The 21,690-nt window shown below is 34.4% G+C and overlaps 1 protein-coding gene across 4 annotated transcripts in view; it reads right to left on the bottom strand.

The window, feature by feature from the left end:
* LOC102619055 (hexose carrier protein HEX6-like) overlaps positions 1–10,730 on the bottom strand; it is a 38,351-nt gene extending 27,621 nt beyond the window's left edge. The window contains exons 1-2 of one of the 4 annotated variants that reach the window (XM_052433560.1): positions 10,124–10,730; positions 79–150 (exon numbers count right to left, since the gene is read on the bottom strand). In XM_052433560.1, coding sequence (XP_052289520.1) covers positions 79–150; positions 10,124–10,154 — 103 coding nt within the window. In that variant the 5' untranslated portion in view covers positions 10,155–10,730. Of the gene's footprint in view, positions 1–45; positions 407–10,018 lie in introns of those variants that run through there. The other 3 variants (XM_052433559.1, XM_052433557.1, XM_052433558.1) reach the window with 3 other exon arrangements.
* Positions 10,731–21,690: the final 10,960 nt, after the last annotated feature.

The raw sequence follows: 21,690 nt of genomic DNA, 5'->3' as shown, positions 1-21,690 counted from the left end.
ATTGTATATATATCATTAAGGAGATACAAATGTGCAGAAACAAACCTGAAATTCCAAGATCATAGCCGGAAATAAGACCTCCAGTGGCAGCAACAATACATGACAGGACAACAAATGGAGTCATCTTCCCATTGTAATTTTGCCCACCACCTTCACTAGTAAATGCTAAGCCCACCGCCATATCTGCCGCTGCTTAATCTTCAAAACTGATCAGCACTCACAGCAAGAGAAAGACGATACGAGAAGACAGAGTAGTGTGTTCAAAATTTTGCTGATAGTGAACGCTTAATTAAGTAAGAGGATCTCTCTCTCTCTCTCTTGAATTATGTAGGCGCAGACAATAATATCAGCATCACCATATGATCAACATGGAACACTATAATCCGAAATAAAATATTATTATAGTTGCATGTGGGGTTGTTACAAATATTTTGAAGAATTAATTTCAGAGCTTGGAGTTTTATTTGGCTTCACTATCAAAGCAAGAAGAAAGAGCAGCTAGCCAGCTTTTGGAAAAAGTGACGAGTTTATTTTTTCTGGGATCCATTCCAAGTATCATAGTGCTTCTTGTATCTTACTGTCTTCCACCACATCCCCAACTATTCTACTCCAAAACCAATTGTTGATGCTGAAATCTAGTCACCCCTGGCCCGACCAGATTGTATCACCAACGACTGTGTTGACAATGACGAAGAGACTGCACTCCACTAACTTTGGCAATTGCTCGAGCTCTTGGGGGCCAAATCACTCTTCCTCTTCTTTCCAAACATGCGCTCACAGAAACAAATCAGAGACGCCGGTGGTTTTTCCGGCGTAAACCCTCCGATGCTTAAGTCAGTATATGAAGTTTACGGGAAAACAATATGATTTATGGTTACGCACACTCACTGCGATGCTCTTAAAGTAAAATGTATTTAAGGTTGTTATGTAGTAATGCCTAGTATCAATTTGGCAGAGTTTCCCTCTCTTTCTATTTTTTCTGTCCTTTTTTCATCAATTTCCCAGCCTTTTATAGGCTGTCATCCCACTTTCTCAAAGTATTTTCCATGCCCATCATATTTGGGTGATTATGGACCTTTCAACAACGGAATGTGGGTAAACATGGGGCGTCATGTTCTCCCCAGCAGTTTGGGGCATGGCGAAACTGTCATGTGTTCGTGAGATCGTGTCCTCTTTCTTTGAGTGACAAGTACCTGGTCGGTATGAACTTCTGGTCGGTATTTGTTTCTAGGCAGCATGTGCTCCGTAAAGGATATACTATCAGGAATCTGCTCGTATCATTCAACTGGGGGGATTCGTCCCCAGGTATGGAATGGGAAATGCCTGGCCGGTATTTTTTGTTACTTAACACCAATGCTCTCTCCAAACTTTATCCATCAGCTCAATTGGCAAATTTTTAGTCTCTGGTAAAAAGAAGTGCACAAATGTAGTCATCAATGCCACCCATGCTCCAAAGAAGAAATCAATTGCTGCCTGTTTAATAAAATTATTATTTTTACTACACTATATATGCAGTCCTTGCTTTTCTTGTCTTTTCATTTATTTGTCACTTTACTAAAATAAAAGATTTCTCGATTGAAAAATTACTTTATAAATATCATGTCTTATCATACCATGTTCAGCAAACGACGTGGCAACAGCAACATGGCCAAACAACTGCACAGAGCAGCCTCAGCAATCAGCATATGCATAGGAGAGAATCCTAGATGATAACTGATGGCTGGATTTGTGCCAGCAGAGGCTGAATTTAGTAAGCCGATCCTATCTTACAGCTTGCCCAGTTTGTATGCATATAAAAACAACTTTTGTATTCACCATTTCATTTTCCAAGCATTATCAATGAAATGGTAACATTTTTCTCTGGTGTTTGCTCTGCAAAAAATTGCCATATTAAGCTAAGTTTAATAACTCAAGTCGTCCACTGCCCCGCAAAACCAATGCTCCCTCTGCCCGCTATTCAAATAAGTATTTATTTTCTTTTATAATATTTTAATAAAATTAAGATATTTTTATAAAAGGGATTTTATTTACAAGTGTTCTCGAGAAACCATTGTTATTCGTTTTAAGAATGCATCATGGCTGAAACAGTGAATAATTATTGGTGGGAACTGAGAAGTCTGTGGGAATGCAGATTGAAATTGGCAGCTCAAGGGTCCTCAACGATGGATCAAATAAAGGCTTCAAGAAGAGCTCTAGAGGACACATGTAATTTATAGGGAAGCATTCCGAGATAATACCAATAATACCATAACAACTTTAACACTACTGAATTATGGAAGATCTCAAGATTTGCTACAGCTGTAATCATAGTTATGTCTCAAAAGGAAGTTTCTTTCTGCATTTTCTTCGTTTTATTCTCGGTTTTCAAGTAGCTCTATTATAGTACCTGTTGGCGTAACAGTCGCTTCTGATTTTCTCTGAAAGTACTTCAGGGGTATCTACCCTAGAAGTAAATACACAACTGTTAAAAGTTTAGCTAATCACTTGTAAGTACTTCCAAACCTTGATTAAAATTTGTATCATACCGCTCCTTGTATCTTACTTTCTTCCCCAACATCATCAAAAAATTTCCTCCAAAACCAATGCTCTCTCCAAACTTTATCCATCAGCTCAATTGGAACATTTTTAGTCTCAGGCAGAAAAAAGTGCACAAATGTAGTCATCACTGTCAGCCATCCTCCAAAGAAGAAGAAAACCCCCGCCTTAAAATGGCAAAGCATGGCTAAAAATGTTTGAGCAACTAAGGAAGTAAACAAAAGACCAACTGCAACAGTAATGCTTTGCCCTGCTGATCTAATCTCCAATGGAAAAATTTCACTTGGAACCAACCATCCCAATGGCCCCCACGAAAAACCAAACCCAGCTTTCTATACACAAATTAGAACTAAAATTAAGTAAGCATAGCCTATGCTGAATCCTCCGTGATCACCAAGTTGAGCTGCCATGATTGATCCAATCATTACTTGTGACACAAGCATCTGTATTCCCCCAAGTAGAAACAATACTTTCCTGCCAAGTTTATCTGCTAGAATCATTGGCAAGATTGCTGAAACTGTACCTATACCACCAGTGACAAGTGCAGACATCAGTAATGATGTATTTTCGCTTAGCTTAATGGTCCTAAAGAGTACAGGAGCATAGAATGAAATGATATTGACTCCTGTCACTTGTTGAAAAAATGGTATCAGTATTGCCATTACTAGCTGAGGTCTGTATTTTCTTTGTATGATTTTCTTAAATGGATGGTTAATGTTTTTTGAATCAGAGCTTGCTCTGATGAGATCTTCAAGTTCTGCTTGAACATCAGCTGTGCCGTGCACACGCTGCAGCATCTTTTCAGCCTTTTGGTGGTCATTGGTGCGCTGGATTATGCTGTTGGGTGTTTCTGGCAAGAAAAGTGAACCTATTGTTAGTATTGAAGCAGGGGCTGCAGCCATTGCCAGCGAGATTTTCCAGCCCCAACCGCCCTTGATCTTTTGGGTGCCGTAATTGAGAAGATTAGCGGATAGAATTCCAGTGGCAACACATACTTGGAAGCCAATGTTGAATGCTCCTCTGCATTTTGGTGGTGCCATTTCTGAGAGATATAGTGGCACTGACTGCAACGTATTAATTAAAACCAACTGAAAAATTATTCAACAAACATTTGAAAAAATAAAAAGATTATCAAACACTTACCTGGTTTCCAAAATCAATGCCAACTCCAAGCAACAAACGTCCAAATATCAGCATGTAAATGTTAAATGCAGAACCTCCGAGGGCTGAACCAGCTAGAAATGCCACGCCGCCAATCAATATTGACACTTTGCCGCCGAGGGCTCTGGTGACTGAGGAAGCAATTAAGGAAGCTAAAATGCCAGTAATGTACAAAGAGGAGGTGAGGCTGGTTAATAGTTGGCTGTCAAACTTGCAGTAGTCGCTAACTTTGGTGTCTTCTCTCATCTTTCTGTTCACTTCTGGGAAGAATTTCTTCAGAAATGGTTCCATCGACGTCACTCCACCTTCACAAGTCAATATTTTAAATTCCGTAGAAAATTTTACTCAAATGCACGATTCTTTCATACCTATTCATTCCTTTTCTTTTTTTTATTTTTTTGTCTTTTTCCTTTATATTCATGAAAATTAATTAACACAAGTAGTTTGATGTTTTCAAGTTTACGTGATCCTATTTATAAGAAACGGACATGCAACTACTTGTTTCACGTTTTTGTATTTTTCCCTTCGTCTCAGGACTACTGAAGAAGTAAGCCTTGAAATCTGTCAAAAGCAAATAGTTGGAAATCTATTAATAATGATCCTTGCAATCATTTTCAAAGCCGTCAATACCATGCCAAGCAAGCTTTGTGATGCCAAAGGATTCGTTTACTGCTACAGTATGTAAAAATATATCAAGAAATATAGCAATGAAACTCCGCTGAGAACGCCATTTAGGCATTTATAAAATGAGACGTCAAGTTGTTGTGAAAAAATTCACCAACTCTTCTACCATACATACACAAATTACATTGGAGTTTAGGATTTTTTTTTTGGTCATTTTGTAACTAATTATTGATTCCTAGTTGAAATTTTGCATTAATTTGTCTATACTACTAAGAAAATGTACATCATTTTACTATGTCTTAAAAGATACATGTTGAATTTAAAGCACTTTTGAATTGCTATGATTTACTTAAAATTTTACTTAGAAAATTAAAGGAGTTTAAAAAAAGGAAAATTATCCACCGACCACCTGTTTTTTCACTGTTTTTTTAAAATACACTATATATTTTTTTTTTGCAGCGCTCCACTTGAAATTAACATTTTTTTTATTGGTCCACTCTCGTTATAATACCATTAGAACTTTGCTGACATCATAAGGGTAAAATTATCATTTCACAATGACACAGTGGTGGATAGATGCAAAACAATATAACTTCAAGTGGAGTTCAGTCAAAAAAAAAAATTAAGAATTCTGTATTTTTGAAAAAATACGAAAAAAGGTGGTCGATGGATAATTTATCTTTTACATTTGAGGATAAAAAAGTCATTTACACAATATTCCGTTAGTTTTCTTAACGGTCTCCAAACGGAAGTGGACAAGTGAAAAGAAATGTAACTTCGGGTGGATTCTAGCCAAAAAAGAATAAAAGAATTGTGTATTTTTGAAAAAGCTCAAAAAAACAGGTGGTCGATAGATAATTTCCCTTGAAAAAAACATTTACGTACTTTGGAGGAAGGTTGTTAGTTTTCTCTCTACTAAAATCAATATATACCGTTTATTTTTTATTATATTCTTAATATCTGAAAGCTCCTCTGACACATAAAATTTAAAGGAAAAGAAGGGTAAATGGTTTATTTTCTTGATAATTAATCTTGGGAACATAAAATGTATATTTATTATTAGAAAAATGTTAAAACTAACAAAAAGTATAAGAAAACTATGTTATTTTTAATTTTTTTTTATTGTAACACCCCAAAAATTTACCCATGAAAGCACAAAGGTAAAATTGAAATGAAACCTCACATCGTTTATTCTTATTAATAAACCTCACGATAAACAATCATTATTCATACTCTAACTGAATCCTTACATAAAACATTTGAAATAAAGTCTCCAAAGAAAAGTCTCTAATCCAAAATAAAAAAGTCTAGCCAAATTTAATATTTAAAGCAACTCCAAAGATCCACTAAAAAAAAAAAATCTCTATCTAAGTTCCCAAGCCACATCTCTAATCAATCTGTAAAATATTGGAGACGAGAGGTGAGCCATTAACTCGATAAGCAAATCCTTGCATAATATTTGAAAACCTTTGTCATTATACCTTTAAACATTTTATAACATCTTATAATAACATCTTCAATTATCATAAGGATGGATTCATGTAAAAGCATTAAAACATTCATAAAAATATTAAAACATAAACATTTGGTAGCTCATGCCTCGTAGTCACCATCATTCAAAATTCATCATTCAGGGTACTATACCAAGCATTGTTCCTCGTTCAGGGTACTATACCCCTCATTATTCATAACATCATTGAGCACAAGATCATCAGCATACCAGCAAGCTGGCCATAGCATTACATAACATCATAACATTAACATTATAACATTAGCATCATATACATTACTATGGACTATGAGCCAAAACTATTTTTGAATCCACCTTACATCCTTTCATAAATAGCATTTAAAGTCTACTAAAATATTTAATCTTTCTTTGATCATTTAATTCTTTTAGAAAATTCTTTAAGAAAACATTTTGTTTAAGAAAACTAGTTTATTAAAAAAAATCATTTTAAAATACATTTTTATAAATTCATTTAAAAGTGTTTTTATTTTTTTTAAAAAAATCATTTAAATATTTTAGAAATCAGTTTTGTAAAAATTTTCATTTAAACATAATTCTTATAACATAAATTGCATTTATTATAAAGCACATCATGCATGAATCTACTTACCTCGATCCGCAACAATCAACTCAATACCTCAAGAACAAACCAACAAGCTCACCCACATCCTATAATCATCATTAAAATATCCTTATCAATATTATCTCTAACTTTAAACGTAATCCCAATCATCTTTAAATCATAGGCACTTATACTAGCTCAATAATTATATATATATCCTAGACATAACATGAGTATCATGCACATGCTGATTTTTAATAACCTATACACATGTCAGAAAACCATAAAAATTTACAGAGGCACTATGAACATGCATAGCATTGCATACAAAATTTCACAAAAATCAGCACAAGTGAAAATCAAGTCAGAATATTGATATTTCACCAAAATAATAAACTATCCAGCATTGACCAAAACAAACCTTAACCACTTCAGAATTTCATAAAATATTCTCTAGTACTCGAAATAATCTGTTTCTTTTTCTAATTACATTAAACACATTCAAAAAGCATATAATTAAAATTCATGATATTTGGACGCCTAAAACTATTATAAAAGCATTTTATTTCCGAGAACATCTAACCTGTCCAGAAAATTTCAGATTTGAAGACATAAGTTCAAAACTTCATATCTTTTATTTTACATGCCCAAAGATCGTGGTTCCATATTTTAACGACAAAGGAAAGATTGATATATATATAAAGCTGGGACTACAAGAGGTGATGTGGCATCACCATTCCTTATCTTTTTATATTCTCTATTATTTAAAATATCTAAAATATTGGTGGATATTCTTTGTACATGTCTCTTCCTCTTTCTATTTAAATCCAATAATATGTAACCATTAATAATAATTAATTATAAGTCTTTTGAAACATTCATTTATTTTATTATGCTAGCAATTAAACTTTAGTGACTTAAAATACATCAATTAATTGACATAGGAAAAGAGGTTCTTTCATCTTCCCTCAATAATGCCACTAGGGCCTAAGTTTAATTTTAATAATTTTAATGTCTCTTCATCTTTCTATTTAAATCCAACAATATGTAACCATTAATAATAATTAATTATAAGTCTTTTGAAACATTCATTTATTTTATTATGCTAGCAATTAAACTTTAGTAGCTTAAAATACATCAATTAATTAACGTAAGAAGAGAGGTTCTTTTATCTTCCCTCAACAATGCCACTAGGGCCTAATTTTAATGTCATAATCTCATATTTAATTATGCAACCTTTTTATTTAGTGCCTTTTGACTTCTTCAAATTTTATTATGCTAGTAATTAAACTTTAGTGGCTTAAAATACATTAATTAATTAAGAGAGATTCTTTCATCTTCCTTCAACAATGCCACTAGGGCCTAATTCTTCTTATTCTAAATTTAAGTTTCAATTGCTTGTTATCATCAGCAACACAAGTCGATTATGATGCAACTGCCATTATAATTAATGGAGAACGATGAGTTATCTTCTCCGGTGCAATTCACTATATCCTCGCAGCACTTCACAAGTACTGCATGCAAATAATTAATTTACAATTTCTCAAATCACTTGCAGTTTCACATTTTCTTCTTCTTTTAACCAAAAAAAAAAATGCTACTTTGTTGTGAAAACATTATCTTAAATTTTTTTGTTCCTAACAAGCCAAACATGACCCCACATTCAAAACGGTGCGCTTTCATGTTTAGGAAAAAATATGGCAATATTTTTGCATCAAATAGCATTGTTATTCTTTAAATATGCAAATTTTGATATGATTTATTTCTATATGCATTGTATTTGTGCAAATGTGGCCAGATCTTATACAGAAGGCAAAGGATGGAGGGCTCGATGCAATTAAAACTTATATTTTTTGGAATGCTCATGAGCCTCAGCGTCGCCAGGTGTCAATTATTATTATTATTATTATGTGCGATATTTATTATTATTGAAATAAACATACAAAATTAACTTGTTTAATCTTCCTTTTGAGAAGAGATCAGTACGTTTTGTCAGGAAATTTAGATTTTATCAAATTTTTAATTTTTAATTTGATATTTTCAAAGCAGCGCGAAACGCGGTTATATTTTCTAGTTTCATTATAAAATCTAATCATGGCATATAATGTTCATAAATGAGCCCAAATTGTTACATGTTTCAGCTTCTACAATTTTGGAAAACAGTTTCCAGATCTGCAGCAGCTGCATGTTATGATTTTTAATAATTTAACTATCACGAATAAAATTATGAAATTAAAAATCCAATCATATGAGACATAGATCTGTTGATAAAAAAATCGCCATAATTTTTAAAGATGCGTAATCTTACGGAAAATTTTCTAGAATTGAGAACTGCCACTGAAAATCGGAATTTTCCAACACCAGTAACCCAAATTCGAAAAATCATAACAATTTGCATACTCAGAGGATTTCAACACAAAACCAATCAATGGAAAGCTTAGGATGTATAGTTTCATGATTTGTAAACTTATTCATGTGATTCTAAATAAAGAAAACTATTTCAAGCAAAGAATACAGACTGTTCATATCATCACAGCATTACAAACACACATATATTACCCAAATCATACTACAAGTAATTAAAGGCAAACAATTAATAAAAATAAATCATATAAGTCAAAGAAATACTTAATACCTTAAGGCAAACACCAAGAAAAAAGTTTTAAAACTTTCTTTTCCTTATCCAAAGACTTATGTTTCTTTTTTGTTCTTTTTTTTTCTAGGGTTTGTAATGGTGTAGAAAATAAAAGACGGCTTCCTCTTAAATACTTTTGGTAATTAATAAATACTTTTAAAAAATTAAAAGCAAGAAAATGTGAGTTTTAAGAAAATTCTTTTTTTTTAAAGCTAATAACATACGTAACTTCTTAAAACAAATTGATAAGTTTTTCTCACACAAACACCCAATAATAACTATCCTACCCAACTTAATGAGAGTAAAAGAGGAAACAAACAAAATGGGCGTTACATTTATTCACTCCAAAACATATAGTTCATTTTTTTACTGCATAAATTATTTTATTTTAATTTTAATTTATATAATTTGGTTAATTTATAATAAATATGAATAAAAGTATATTTAAAAATAAGGGCAATGTTATAATTTACATTACTAAGAGTTATTGACTAAATGAAAATAATAAAATGGATAAGTGGTATATATTGACTTTAGTAGAAAGAAAACTGACAATTTCCCTACTTTTAATTGTAACTAAAGTAAAACAATAATAAGTTAACAACTAAGGCTCTATCTGGAATTGTGGTGGTATGATTTTTATGTCAAAACTGCTGTGAAATGGAAGTTATTTTTTTATTTTTTATTTTTTGTAAACATGACTTTAAACAATAATTTGGACAAAAATATTAGGGATAACATAAATTGTATGGTAGAATCACTTGAACTTCTCAAACTATGGTTATGAATATTTGCCAGCCATTTTATAGCCGCTGTTAGACAACAAGAGTGCTATAGAGAGCCCAAGAAAGTCCGCTAGCTATAGCTTAATCCGAGATCATTGATAGGAGAGAGAATTGAACAGAATCAAGCAAATTTGAGGAACGAGATTGATCAAGCCAATTGAATTGTATAAATATCATTAAGGAGATACATATGTGCGAAAACAAACCTGAAATTCCAAGATCATAGCCGAAAATAAGACCACCAGTGGCAGCAACAATACATGACAGTACAACAAATGGAGTCATCTTCCCACTGTAATATTGCCCACCACCTTCACTAGTAAATGCTAAGCCCACCGCCATATCTGCTGCTGCTTAATCTTCAAAACTGATCAGCACTCACAGCAAGAGAAAGACGACACGAGAAGACAGAGTAGTGTGTTCAAAATTTTGCAGATAGTGAAGGCTTAATTAAGTAAAAGGATCTCTGTAACACCTCAAATTTCCTAAGAATTCTAAAAGAATTTTGGAATGCAATCTCTGAACAATTAATTCTTATTAATATTCCCAAAAGAAAATCAATAATGTCCAAGGTCGAAACATAGTCTCTAAAACAATAAATATAACAATAATCGTCCAATACCAAATTCAATTCTAAAATAATAACCAAAATAGCAACAATTTATCCATCACGAAAATGCCCAAAGCTTTCTGCCAACAAATCTTCTTCTCTAAAACTCAAAAAGTCCACATCTCTAACATCACTCTACAAAATGTCGGAGACGAGGGATGAGCCGTCAACTCAATAAGTAAATTCATGCATAAGGTTACTAATAGTAATGAAGTACATATTAATTATTATTAAGTGCCATGAATTTGAAATCAATAATCATTTTATATTCTAATACATATGTACGGTAAAATTTAAAATCAATTATGTCATAACATAATGACCATTTTCAATAAATAATCATTTATTAATAAAATCTTTTATTTGTTCAATTTTGCTCATGCCTCATAGTGTCACTTGTACTCCTGGTAATCCAGCCGGTAGTTCAATCAGGGTACTTTACCTCGCAATAATCGTCAATAGGTGCGCACAATACAGTTAACTGTTTAGTCATATCAATAACGGAAACTACAGACAATGAGTTAAAACCTTAAAATAATTTTCAATCTTTCAATATCAATCGTTCAATAATCGATCAACAAAATCTCTTATAAGACATTTAATTGGCAAAGTTTTACAAATTATTTTAAGGAAAAATAATTTATGGAACACAAGTATTTTAAAGCCAGTTTTTTAAAATAATTTTGCTCATGCCTCATAGTGTCACTTGTACTCCTGGTGATCCAGCCGGTAGTTCAATCAGGGTACTTTACCTCGCAATAATCGTCAATAGGTGCGCACAATACAGTTAACTGTTCAGTCATATCAATAACGGAAACTACGGACAATGAGTTAAAACCTTAAAATAATTTTCAATCTTTCAATATCAATCGTTCAATAATCGATCAACAAAATCTCTTATAAGACATTTAATTGGCAAAGTTTTACAAATTATTTTAAGGAAAAATAATTTATGGAACACAAGTATTTTAAAGCCAGTTTAAAAAAAAAAACAATTTAAGAAAACATTTTAAATAAACTTTAAACCAAAAAGTATATCATTATTATAAACTATAAAAATAAAATAGTTTAAAACTATAAATTTGCCAATCCTTATGAACAACATTATTCTTTTCATACATAATTTTGTACATTTATATAATAAACGTTATGCATGAATCTACCTAGATCCGAAGCCAATAAAAACCCCAAATACACGAGCTCACTCTTGGCCTACAATTTTCAAGATGAGATTCTTATCAATATCATATTCAAATCTGACCTTCATAAGATACGCAACATCCTTAAACCATTAACTTTAACCTAAACAAATCAATTCCCCATACTACTCTTGACCATCTTATAGGAGCTGATTTCTAATGAGCTATTACTATTGTAGGAAAATCACAATTATTAAAAGTTACTGTAACACGTTGGCATTCAATATAAATGTTAACAAAATTAATTAGGGTTCATAAACATTTTCGAAAAACTAATTTTCCACAAAAACATTAAAACTGTCCAGTGACAAAATAAACAGAGGACTGTTGATTCAAAAATTCTTATTTTTAGTTATATGTGTTCAAAAATAGTGATTCAAGTTTTGATCATCAGAGGAGACAATATGGAATCAGAATTAAAATTTGTAAAGCATTTTCTAATGAAAAATTAATTAAAATTAGCTTCAATATCGCCCCCTTGAAATTCTGGAAAGCAGTTTCCAAGATTGCATCAGCCCAGCTCTATGATTTTTAATGATTTTCATATAAATCCAAAAATTAAGAAATTATATACAAAAAAACTAGACATGTAGATATATAGTAATAAAATTTTCCAGAAATTTTCGGAAGCTATTTGGATTACAAAATAAATTATAGAATTGAGGATTGCTGCTGAAAATTGAAAATTTCCAGTACTAGTATTCCAACTTTGAAAAATCAAAACAATTAATATGCAATGATTTTTTGGATAATAAACATATGGATAGAAGGATAAAGATGTCTAGTTTAATAACCTATGAAGTTTTATGCATGAAGTTTAACGAAAACAGCAACTATATAACATTGAATCTGCACTGTTCACAGTTTTTAGGATAATGTACACAAAACCATTCAATTAATAACCTATAATCACACATAAATTTATAAATCTAAAAGATTATAAATACTTACCTCTCTAAGAAGAATTTCACTCCAGACTACACCTTTGAAACTTAAAGCTTTTGCTCAAACACTTCTTGAAAAAAATTTTAAATGCAAATGAGATGCAACATCAAGGCACACCCGCAAGCCACACAAAGAAAATAAAAATACAACCAAACTTAATCATTTAGCATAATTACCCAATCCTAATTTCTCCACTTACCAAACATTAATCATTCAACATCATTACTCTACTCCACCAATTTCTCCACTTAACAAACATCAATCATTTAACATCATTACTCTACTCCACCAATTTCTCCACTTTACAAACATTAATCATTCAATATCAGTACTCCACTCCACCAATTTCTCCACTTAACAAACATTAATCATTTACTTACATATAATAAATATAAAATACTCTATTATAAAATACATACATAAAAAAAATGAAACAAATTTTAGGCTTTACAATCTCTCTCTCTTGAATTATGTAGGCGTAGACAATAATATCAGCATCACCATATGATCAACATGGAACATTATGATCCGAAATAAAATATTATTACGGTAGCATGTGGGGTTGTTACACATATTTTGAAGAATTAATATCAGAGCTTGGAGTTTTATTTGGCTTCACTATCAGAGCAAGAAGAAAAAGCAGCTAGCCAGCTTTTGGAAAAACTGACGAGTTTATTGTTTCCTGGGATCCATTACAAGTATTATAGTGCTTCTTGTATCTTACTGTCTTCCACTACTTCCCAAACTATTCTCCTCCAAAACCAATGCTCTCCCCACAGTTTGCTCTCCCCACAGTTTATCCATCTGCTCAATTGGCAAATTTTTAGTCTCTGGTAAAAAGAAGTGCACAAATGTCGTCATAAATGCAACACATCCTCCAAAGAAGAAGAAAATCCCGGCCTTAAAGTACGGGAGCAGAGAATGAAATGACATTGATTCCTGTCACCTGTTAGAAAAATGGTATCGGTATTGCCATTACGAACTGAGGCCTGTATTTTCTTTCAATGATTTTCTTAAATGGGTGGTTGCTGGTTTTTGAAATAGAGCTTGCTCTGATGAGATCATCGAGTTCTGCTTGAACATCAGCTGTGCCACGCACACGATGCAGCATCCTTTCAGCCTTTTGGTGGTCATTGCTGGGCTGGATTATGTGTTGGGTGTTTCTGGCAGGAAAAGTGCACCTATTGTTAGTATTGAAGCAGGAGCAGCAGCCATTGCCAGGGAGATTCTCCAGCCCCAGCCGCCATTGATCTTTTCGGTGCCGTAATTGAGAAGATTATCGGATAGAACACCAATGCCAACACTTACTTGGAAGCCAATGTTGAATGCTCCTCTGTTTTTTGGTGGTGCCATTTCTGAGAGATATAGTGGCACTGACTGCAACCAACAAATAAAAACCAATTGAAAATTGTTGAGCAAATCAAATGTTTGGAAGAAATAAAATAACCAAACACTTACTTGGTTTGCAAAACCAATGCCAACACCAAGCAACACACGCCCAAATATCAGCATGTAGATGTTAAATGCAGCGCCTCCGAGGGCTGAACCAGCAAGAAAAGCTGTGCCGCCGACAAGAATTGATGCCTTGCGGCCGAAGGCTCTGGTGACAGAGGAGGCAAATAAGGAAGCAATAAGGCCAGCAATGTATAGAGAGGACGTGAAGGTGGTCAATAGTTGGCTGTCAAAATTGCAGTAATTGCTAATGTTGGTGTCTTCTTTCATTTTTCTGTACACTCTTGGGAAGAATTTCTTCAAAAATGGCTCCATTGATGTCACTCCACCTTAACATAAATATACACAAATAAATTTTTAAGTTTCGTGTGAAAATTTAAATCGGCTCTTACTAACCGTACATAAAAGCTTAGTCAAGACTCAAAGACTGCAAAATGTTATTAGAAACGATTAAACTGAAGAAATTGTAAAATTGATAAAGTGTTGCCGTTTGGCAACTGAGAAAACAGAGGAAAATTTTTTATTTCATTAATGAACTGATATTTTGTACATAATAACAATTTGGAATATGTAGCCATTTATACATGCTTTACATACTCTAATTGATTGCTCACTAACTAATTATTAAAACGAAATCTCACTCAACTCACACATAACCCAAATACAGAGTATGCATTATGAAGTTAGTTAGGCTGTTAACTGCTGCTGACTTGGATCTTATGACGTGGTACTAATGACAGCTGGTAACTTGACATTCTTGATACGAGGCTTAACACCAAGTTGATTCTTCTTCTTCACTTCTGCATAATGAGCTATCTTCACAGCCCCCCTCAAACTCAAAGGACATGGAAAGACATTGAGTTTGTCCCTTAAGTAGTTAAATTGAGGAGAAGATAAGCGCTTGGTTAGGATATTTGCAATCTGATCTTCACTTGGGACATAACATATTTTGAGGTCACCAGCTAACACTTTATCTCGAATAAAATGAACATCAATCTCAATGTGTTTAGTTCTTGAGTGGAACACATGATTCTTTGCTAGTTCTATTGCACTCATGTTATCCCACCATATTGTTGGTCTCTTTACACAGTATACTCCCATTTCCAGAAACAAGGATTTTAACCAGGCTATTTCTGAAGCAGCTGAAGCTAGTGCTCTATATTCACTCTCAGCTGAAGACTTAGTGACTACTGTTTGTTTCTTTGAAGACTATGAGATCAGATTATTTCCAAGATACACACAATAAGCTCCAATTGATTTTCTATCATCCAAGTCACTTCCCCAATCTGCAACAGTAAATGAAGTAATTTTCAGATCACCATCCTTAACAAACTTTAAGCGATAATCCTGTGTCTCCTTTAGATATTTAAGAACCCTTTTGCAGGCCATAAGATGTTGTAGAGTTGGTGCAGACACATATTGACTCAGCTTATGAACAAAATAAGCAATTTCTGGTCTTGTCAAGATCAGGTATTGGAGACCACCTACAATGCTTCTATAATGAGTAGCATCTTCAATGTAGTAACCAATTCTCCTTTAACTATCTTCTACAACTTTGAGTCCTTGCCACTGCACATTGGTGTTATCACTCCTTTACAATCAAGCATATCCACTTTAGCAAGCAAATCTCTAATATACTTCTTCTGAGACAAATAAATGCAGTCCTGATCATACAGTACTTCTATACCAAGGAAATAAGACAATTTTCCTAAGTATTTCAATGCAAAAACAGAACTGAACTATCGAATAAAGTTGTCCAATTCTCCATTGTTAGGTCATGTAACTAGTATATCATCAACATATATCAACACCATAATGAGTGATAATTTAGTTCTTCTTAAGAATAAAGAAGAATCAGATTTGGAATTTCTGAAACCCCATTGCAGAAGACATCCTCTGAGCTTTTCAAACCAAGCTCTAGGTGCTTGCTGAAGACCAAATAATGCTTTGTGTAATTTCCAAACATAGTTAGGTTTACTTTTATCAACAAAGCCTTCAGGTTGTTGCATAAAAACCTCTTCTAACAATTCACCATTTAAGAATGCATTGTTGACATCCACTTTTCTAACTATCCATTGATTCATCACTGCAAGACTAAGAACTACTCTAACTGTTGCTGGCTTCACCACTGGACTAAAGGTCTCAAAATAATTCACACCCTCAATTTGTTGAAACCCTTTTGCCACCAACCGAGCCTTATACTTAGCTATACTGCCATTAGTACTATATTTTATCCCGTACACCCACTTATTCCAAATAATTTTTTGATTTTCTGTCTTTGGTACTAAAGACCAAGTACCATTTATTATTAGTGCATCATATTCACTTTCCATAGCTGTAAACCAGTTTGTATCTTGTAAGGCTTCATCAACTGAATTTGGCTCTTTGTGAACTAACACTGCAGTATACATTTTTGGCTTAAAAATACCTGTTTTTCCTCTTGTGATAATGGGATGATTGTTTTGTAAAGGTTGAATACTGTTTGAGGTTATTTGAGGTTGAGATGGTAATAGAATTGGAGTAAGATCAGAAGTGTTTAGTGAGTTTTGATCATGAATAGATTCAAGAGCAGGATTAAGATTTGGTGTTTGAAGTTGTGTAGCCTCATTTGCTTGGAAGTGATCTGCTGGTGGAAACAGTTCTGTGCTGTTGGAACATACTGGAGGACAGGATTCAAAACTGCTATCACAAGGATTTGACACAATAGGAAGAGTGGACAAATGAAAAACTTGATGAAGAGACAAAGTATAGCTGGATATTGGTTGTGTTTTGCTTTCAGGATTGAAATTAGGATTTGAAGAGAAAGAAAATGCATTTTCATCAAATATGACATGCCTTGCTGTGTATATACGACCAGAATGATGCAGGCATTTATATCCTTTGTGAGCAGGGCTATAACCAATGAATATGTATTTACTTGTGTGATAATCAAACTTATGCTTATTGTAATCTCTCAAGTATGGATAGCAAGAACAACCAAAACATTTTAGCATCTTATAATCAGTTTTATGTTTGAAAAGTTTTTCATATGGTGTTAACATTTTAAGAGCTGAAGTTGGTAACCTATTGATATGATGAACTGAAGCATGGAAAGAATCCCACCAAAAATTCAAAGGAAGTTTGGCTTGAGCTAACAATGTAAGACCCAATTCTACCACTTGTCTGTGCTTTTTCTCAACCAAGCCATTCTAATGATGAGTATGTGGACAAGAATGCCTAAATAAAATGCCACACTGATTTAAAAATTCAGTGAATGATCTGTATTCTCCTCCCCAGTCAAATTGCAGTATCTTAATGGTTGTTTGGAACTAGTTTTCAACTTGCAACTTGTACAGCTTAAAGACTTCTAAAGCTTTTGATTTCAATTTCAATGGGTAGATCCAAGTATATCTAGTGAAATTGTCAACAAAGCTAATATAATATCTAAAGCCTTCTCTTGAAAAAACTGGTGAGGGACCCCAAAGATCAGTGTGTATAAGCTCAAGTGCTGATTTGGTTTTGATTTCTGTAATAGCGAAATGTAGTTTGTGTATTTTACCCAACTGACATACTTCACATAAATGTTGTGTTGCTTGTTTAACCATATTCATAGAGAACTTATCAGCATGATGAAGTTTGAGTAAATGTAATAAACTTTGAGAATTCGGATGACCAAATCTTCTGTGTAAAAGAGCTATTTTATTGGGCTTATCAGAACATACATCAATACCATTCTGTAAACAAATGTTTGGATTATTTATGAACTCTACAAATGACATATGAGAAGCAAGATGACAGAATGATAACATTGACAGAGGTTTATTGGCTTGACTATGAGACAGAAAAGATGATGACTCATAATTCTTGGTGGAAGACACAAGTTTGACCAGCAGTTTATACAATCCTTTTTCAACAATGCCTTGCATTAGAACTTGTCCCTTCAGCAAATCCTTCACAACACAAAATGATCCAAGAAATTCAACAGAAATGTTATTGTCAGTGGTAAGTTTGGAAATGCTTATTAGGTTCTTTGTGATAGAGGGAACAAGCAAAATATCTTTAAGTGCAATGTGTGTATCTGCAGGTTGAGATTTTGAGCCTTTGAATGAAAAATAGGAATCACCAATATGAGTTATTGATAATCCTTCACCATTACCAATAATGAAGGATTATCATTACCACTAAACTCATCTCTGATATTTAGATTTCCCATGCTGTTGGTCAGATGATGAGTAGCACCACTGTCCACGTACCAGCCTTCATCTGCAGGTCCTTCACAATGTGCAGCAAAAGCAGCTCCAGCTCAGGGTATACCAGAATAGTCAGATACACAAGAATGTCTAGAATGTAACATTTGTAATCCAGTACTATTGGCAGGCCATGGATCATCATTTGTTGAATAGTAAGGCATGTAAGCAGGTTCATAGTTAGTTATGTAAGTAGATTTTGAACATTTTCCTCTCTAAAATTGTCTTGGTGGCTGAGGTGTGTATTTTCTTCAAATCTGTGCCAACATTCAGCAGCTGTATGCCCTGCCTTGAAACAAATCTGACATGTATTCAAGGAATCATCACTGTTGGATGCTTGTGATTCAAAAGAAGGCAAATTACCAGTACCAGAAAAACCAGTACTTCCAAATGAGCCACTTCCTAAAGAACCAAATCTGTTACTTCCCATCATCATTTGATTTCTTCCATGATTACCAAAATGACCAGTTCCAGCAGAAAAACCTCTTGGATGAGAGTTTAAAAACATTTTTCTACCATTAAACATGCCATTTCTACCACCTGAATGACTATTATAATTGCCCTGGACACCTCTTGCATATCCTCCTCTCCTAGCTTGACCTTTTATTTGTGCATAGTATGCATTCATGATACTATTATTATTCCAGTTAGACACATTAGCATAGTTTGCATTAAACATGTGTTTTTCACTTTGACTTTGTTCAAGTCTAGCTTCATGAGTGAGTAATAAAGCATAAGCATCATCATAATCCAACTTGCTTGCTGTGATAAAAGTAGCTAAATCCAAATAGCCAGCTCCTAGACCATTGAGAATTTGTTGCAACATATCTTTATCTAATACAGGACTACCAGCACATGCCAATTTGTCTGTAACTTGTTTCATTTTAAAGCAATATTCTTCAATACTTAGTGATTCTTTTCTTAAGACACTCATCTCATACTTAAGTTGAAGAACTCTAGCCTCAGATTGTACACCAAACCTTTTTCTCTAATGTTTTCCATACATCAAATGAAGTATTACATGAGTAAACAAGACTGAGAATATCTTTGGTTACTGAACTAAGAAGACAGCTGAGTAATGTTTGATCTTGAGATCTCCAAATTGTGTATTCAGGATTCTCGATCTGTTGAGAAGATCCAACAGCTACTCCAGCAAAGCTTGACAGTGCTATAAATCGATTTGGTGCTATCTTTTCTGCATTAATATATCCTTCAAGTCGATTTCCTCTAATGGAGGCCAGGACTTGATTTTTCCAAAGCATGTAGTTAGATCTATCTAATTTGATCGGTGTGATGAAAGAAAAAATTGTTTGATTTGCAGCTATTGTATTTAGATTGCCTGAGGTTGCCATGATTTGACTATGATACCATGAAGAAATTGTAAAATTGATAAAGCGTTGCCGTTTGGCAACTGCGAAAACAGAGGAAAATTTCTTATTTCATTAATGAACTGATATTTTGTACATAACAACAATATGGAATATGTAACTATTTATACATGCTTTACATACTCTAACTGATTGCTCACTAACTAATTATTAAAACGAAATCTCACTCAGCTCACATATAACCTAAATACAGAGTATGCATTATGAAGTTAGTTAGGCTGTTAACTGTTGTTGACTTGGATCTTCTGACATGTCACTAATGACAGCTGGTAACTTGACATTCTTGATACGAGGCTTAACACCAGGCTGATTCTTCCTCTTCACTTCTACATAATGAGCTATGTTCACATAAACTATAATATTTTCGAGACGTTTGGTTTATTCAATATTAATTATGAAAAACAATGACTCACGTGAGAAAGACTAGTAAAAACCAAAACGTTTGGTTGCTTTGTAAAGTTTCACATCGTAGTTCAACACTAATTAAGTTACATTGAAATCTGTCCACACAAATTAATTGGCAATCTATTATTAGTCATAGCATTTTTCGTCAAATCCGTCTGTTGATGCTGGGATCTGCTCGTCCTTGGACCGACCAGATTCTTTCACCAACGCTTAAGTTATCGACTGTTGCTCGAACCACTAAGGCCGGGATCACCCTCCTTTCTCTCACTAGACCTGCGTTCACCAAAAATGGATCAGAGACGCCGGTGGTTTTGCCGGCGTAAACCCTCCGATGCCTAAGTTAGCACAAGGTGTTTACGGGAAAACAATATAATTTGGGTTCAAGAAGTTTGTTCGAGATCTGTAACAAAATAGTCTCGTTGCAATTTGGCAGCGTTTTCCCTCTCTTCATTTTTTCTGTCTTGTCTTCTTCGATGTCTTTCTCTTTTATAGCCGCCCTTTGTCCCACGTTTTTCGTTTGCCCCTTATCCCTCCTTTTTCGGGTGGTGGTAGCCCCTCATGGGACTCTAACTGTTAGATTGTGGGCAAACGTGGATCTCGCGTGTCCTTCAACCGTTCTGGGAGAAGCGCAACTACCGCGATTTTGTGAGATCGTGTTCCCGCTTTCCTGGGGATGAGTATCGGCTCGGCGTATACTTCTGGTCGGTATGTTTTCCTGGTCGCATTCATCTCGGGTCGGCTCCTGTTTAACCCCGTGTTCTGCTCGTACCATATAGCTGAAACGATCCGTGCCGGGGCGGAACCAGTAGCATGGCCGACCTGGTGCATTTATGTACTCAACACCAGTCTCCCAGTTTCTGGTCTGGCGAGTGAAATGAGTTAAGAGTAGAAACTGATGGTCAAATCTCACCAGCCCGGGGAGCTTCTCATCTGATCCTCTTTTTATTGAGACGGGCCTGACCTGATGTACCATTTCTCTACTGAGGAGACTCCGACCTGAGCGTGGGCCTAAGTGAACCTGCCCATAGCATATCTGGGCTTACTTCTAACCTGGCCTCTTGTAACGGTTGGTGACGTGGCATCTCCAGACTCTTCGTATTTGAAATTTGAAACGACGGGCTATCCGTCCTCGATATATGGGGGGGTGAGCTGGCATATCCCATCACTTAAATGCTTCCATTTCCCCCTTTTCGTTTCAAATCCCTAGACTGGAGTCATCATTATCTTGCTATTCGTTTCTCCGCCGTCAACCAAATTTTCTTTGAACTTTGCTCACACTTCCAGCGTCCGGAGTATCCATTCGCCAGGTGTTTTCTCTGTCACGGCAGCGCTATCAGTGTCAGTCTATTCCAGGTATAGTCTTTAACCTTTTCCTCTGGTTGTTGTTGATTGGGTTCTGTGTTGCCTTCTTTGTGTCCATATACTCGAGTTTTCTCTGTTTTCTTTTGGGGATTTCGGTATGTCAAATCGGAAGAGGAAGTTAATTGTTGATGAGGGTGATGAAGAGTCAGGGGACTTAGGCCTCAATGTGCCAATACCCACTGATTACTTAGGCCCCTTCAGTAGTGTAGGTCCTTCCCATGGCAGGGATACCCTTGAATACCCACGCCCTTTGGTTATCTCTCCTTCCCCCGAACTAGAGCTTGTAGGGAA

The sequence above is a fragment of the Citrus sinensis genome, chromosome 9 (genome assembly GCF_022201045.2).
Source record: "Citrus sinensis cultivar Valencia sweet orange chromosome 9, DVS_A1.0, whole genome shotgun sequence".
NCBI classification, from domain to species: Eukaryota; Viridiplantae; Streptophyta; class Magnoliopsida; order Sapindales; family Rutaceae; genus Citrus; species Citrus sinensis.
The sequence above is the reverse complement of the archived record's forward strand: the minus strand, read 5'-3'. Positions and strand labels throughout refer to the sequence as shown.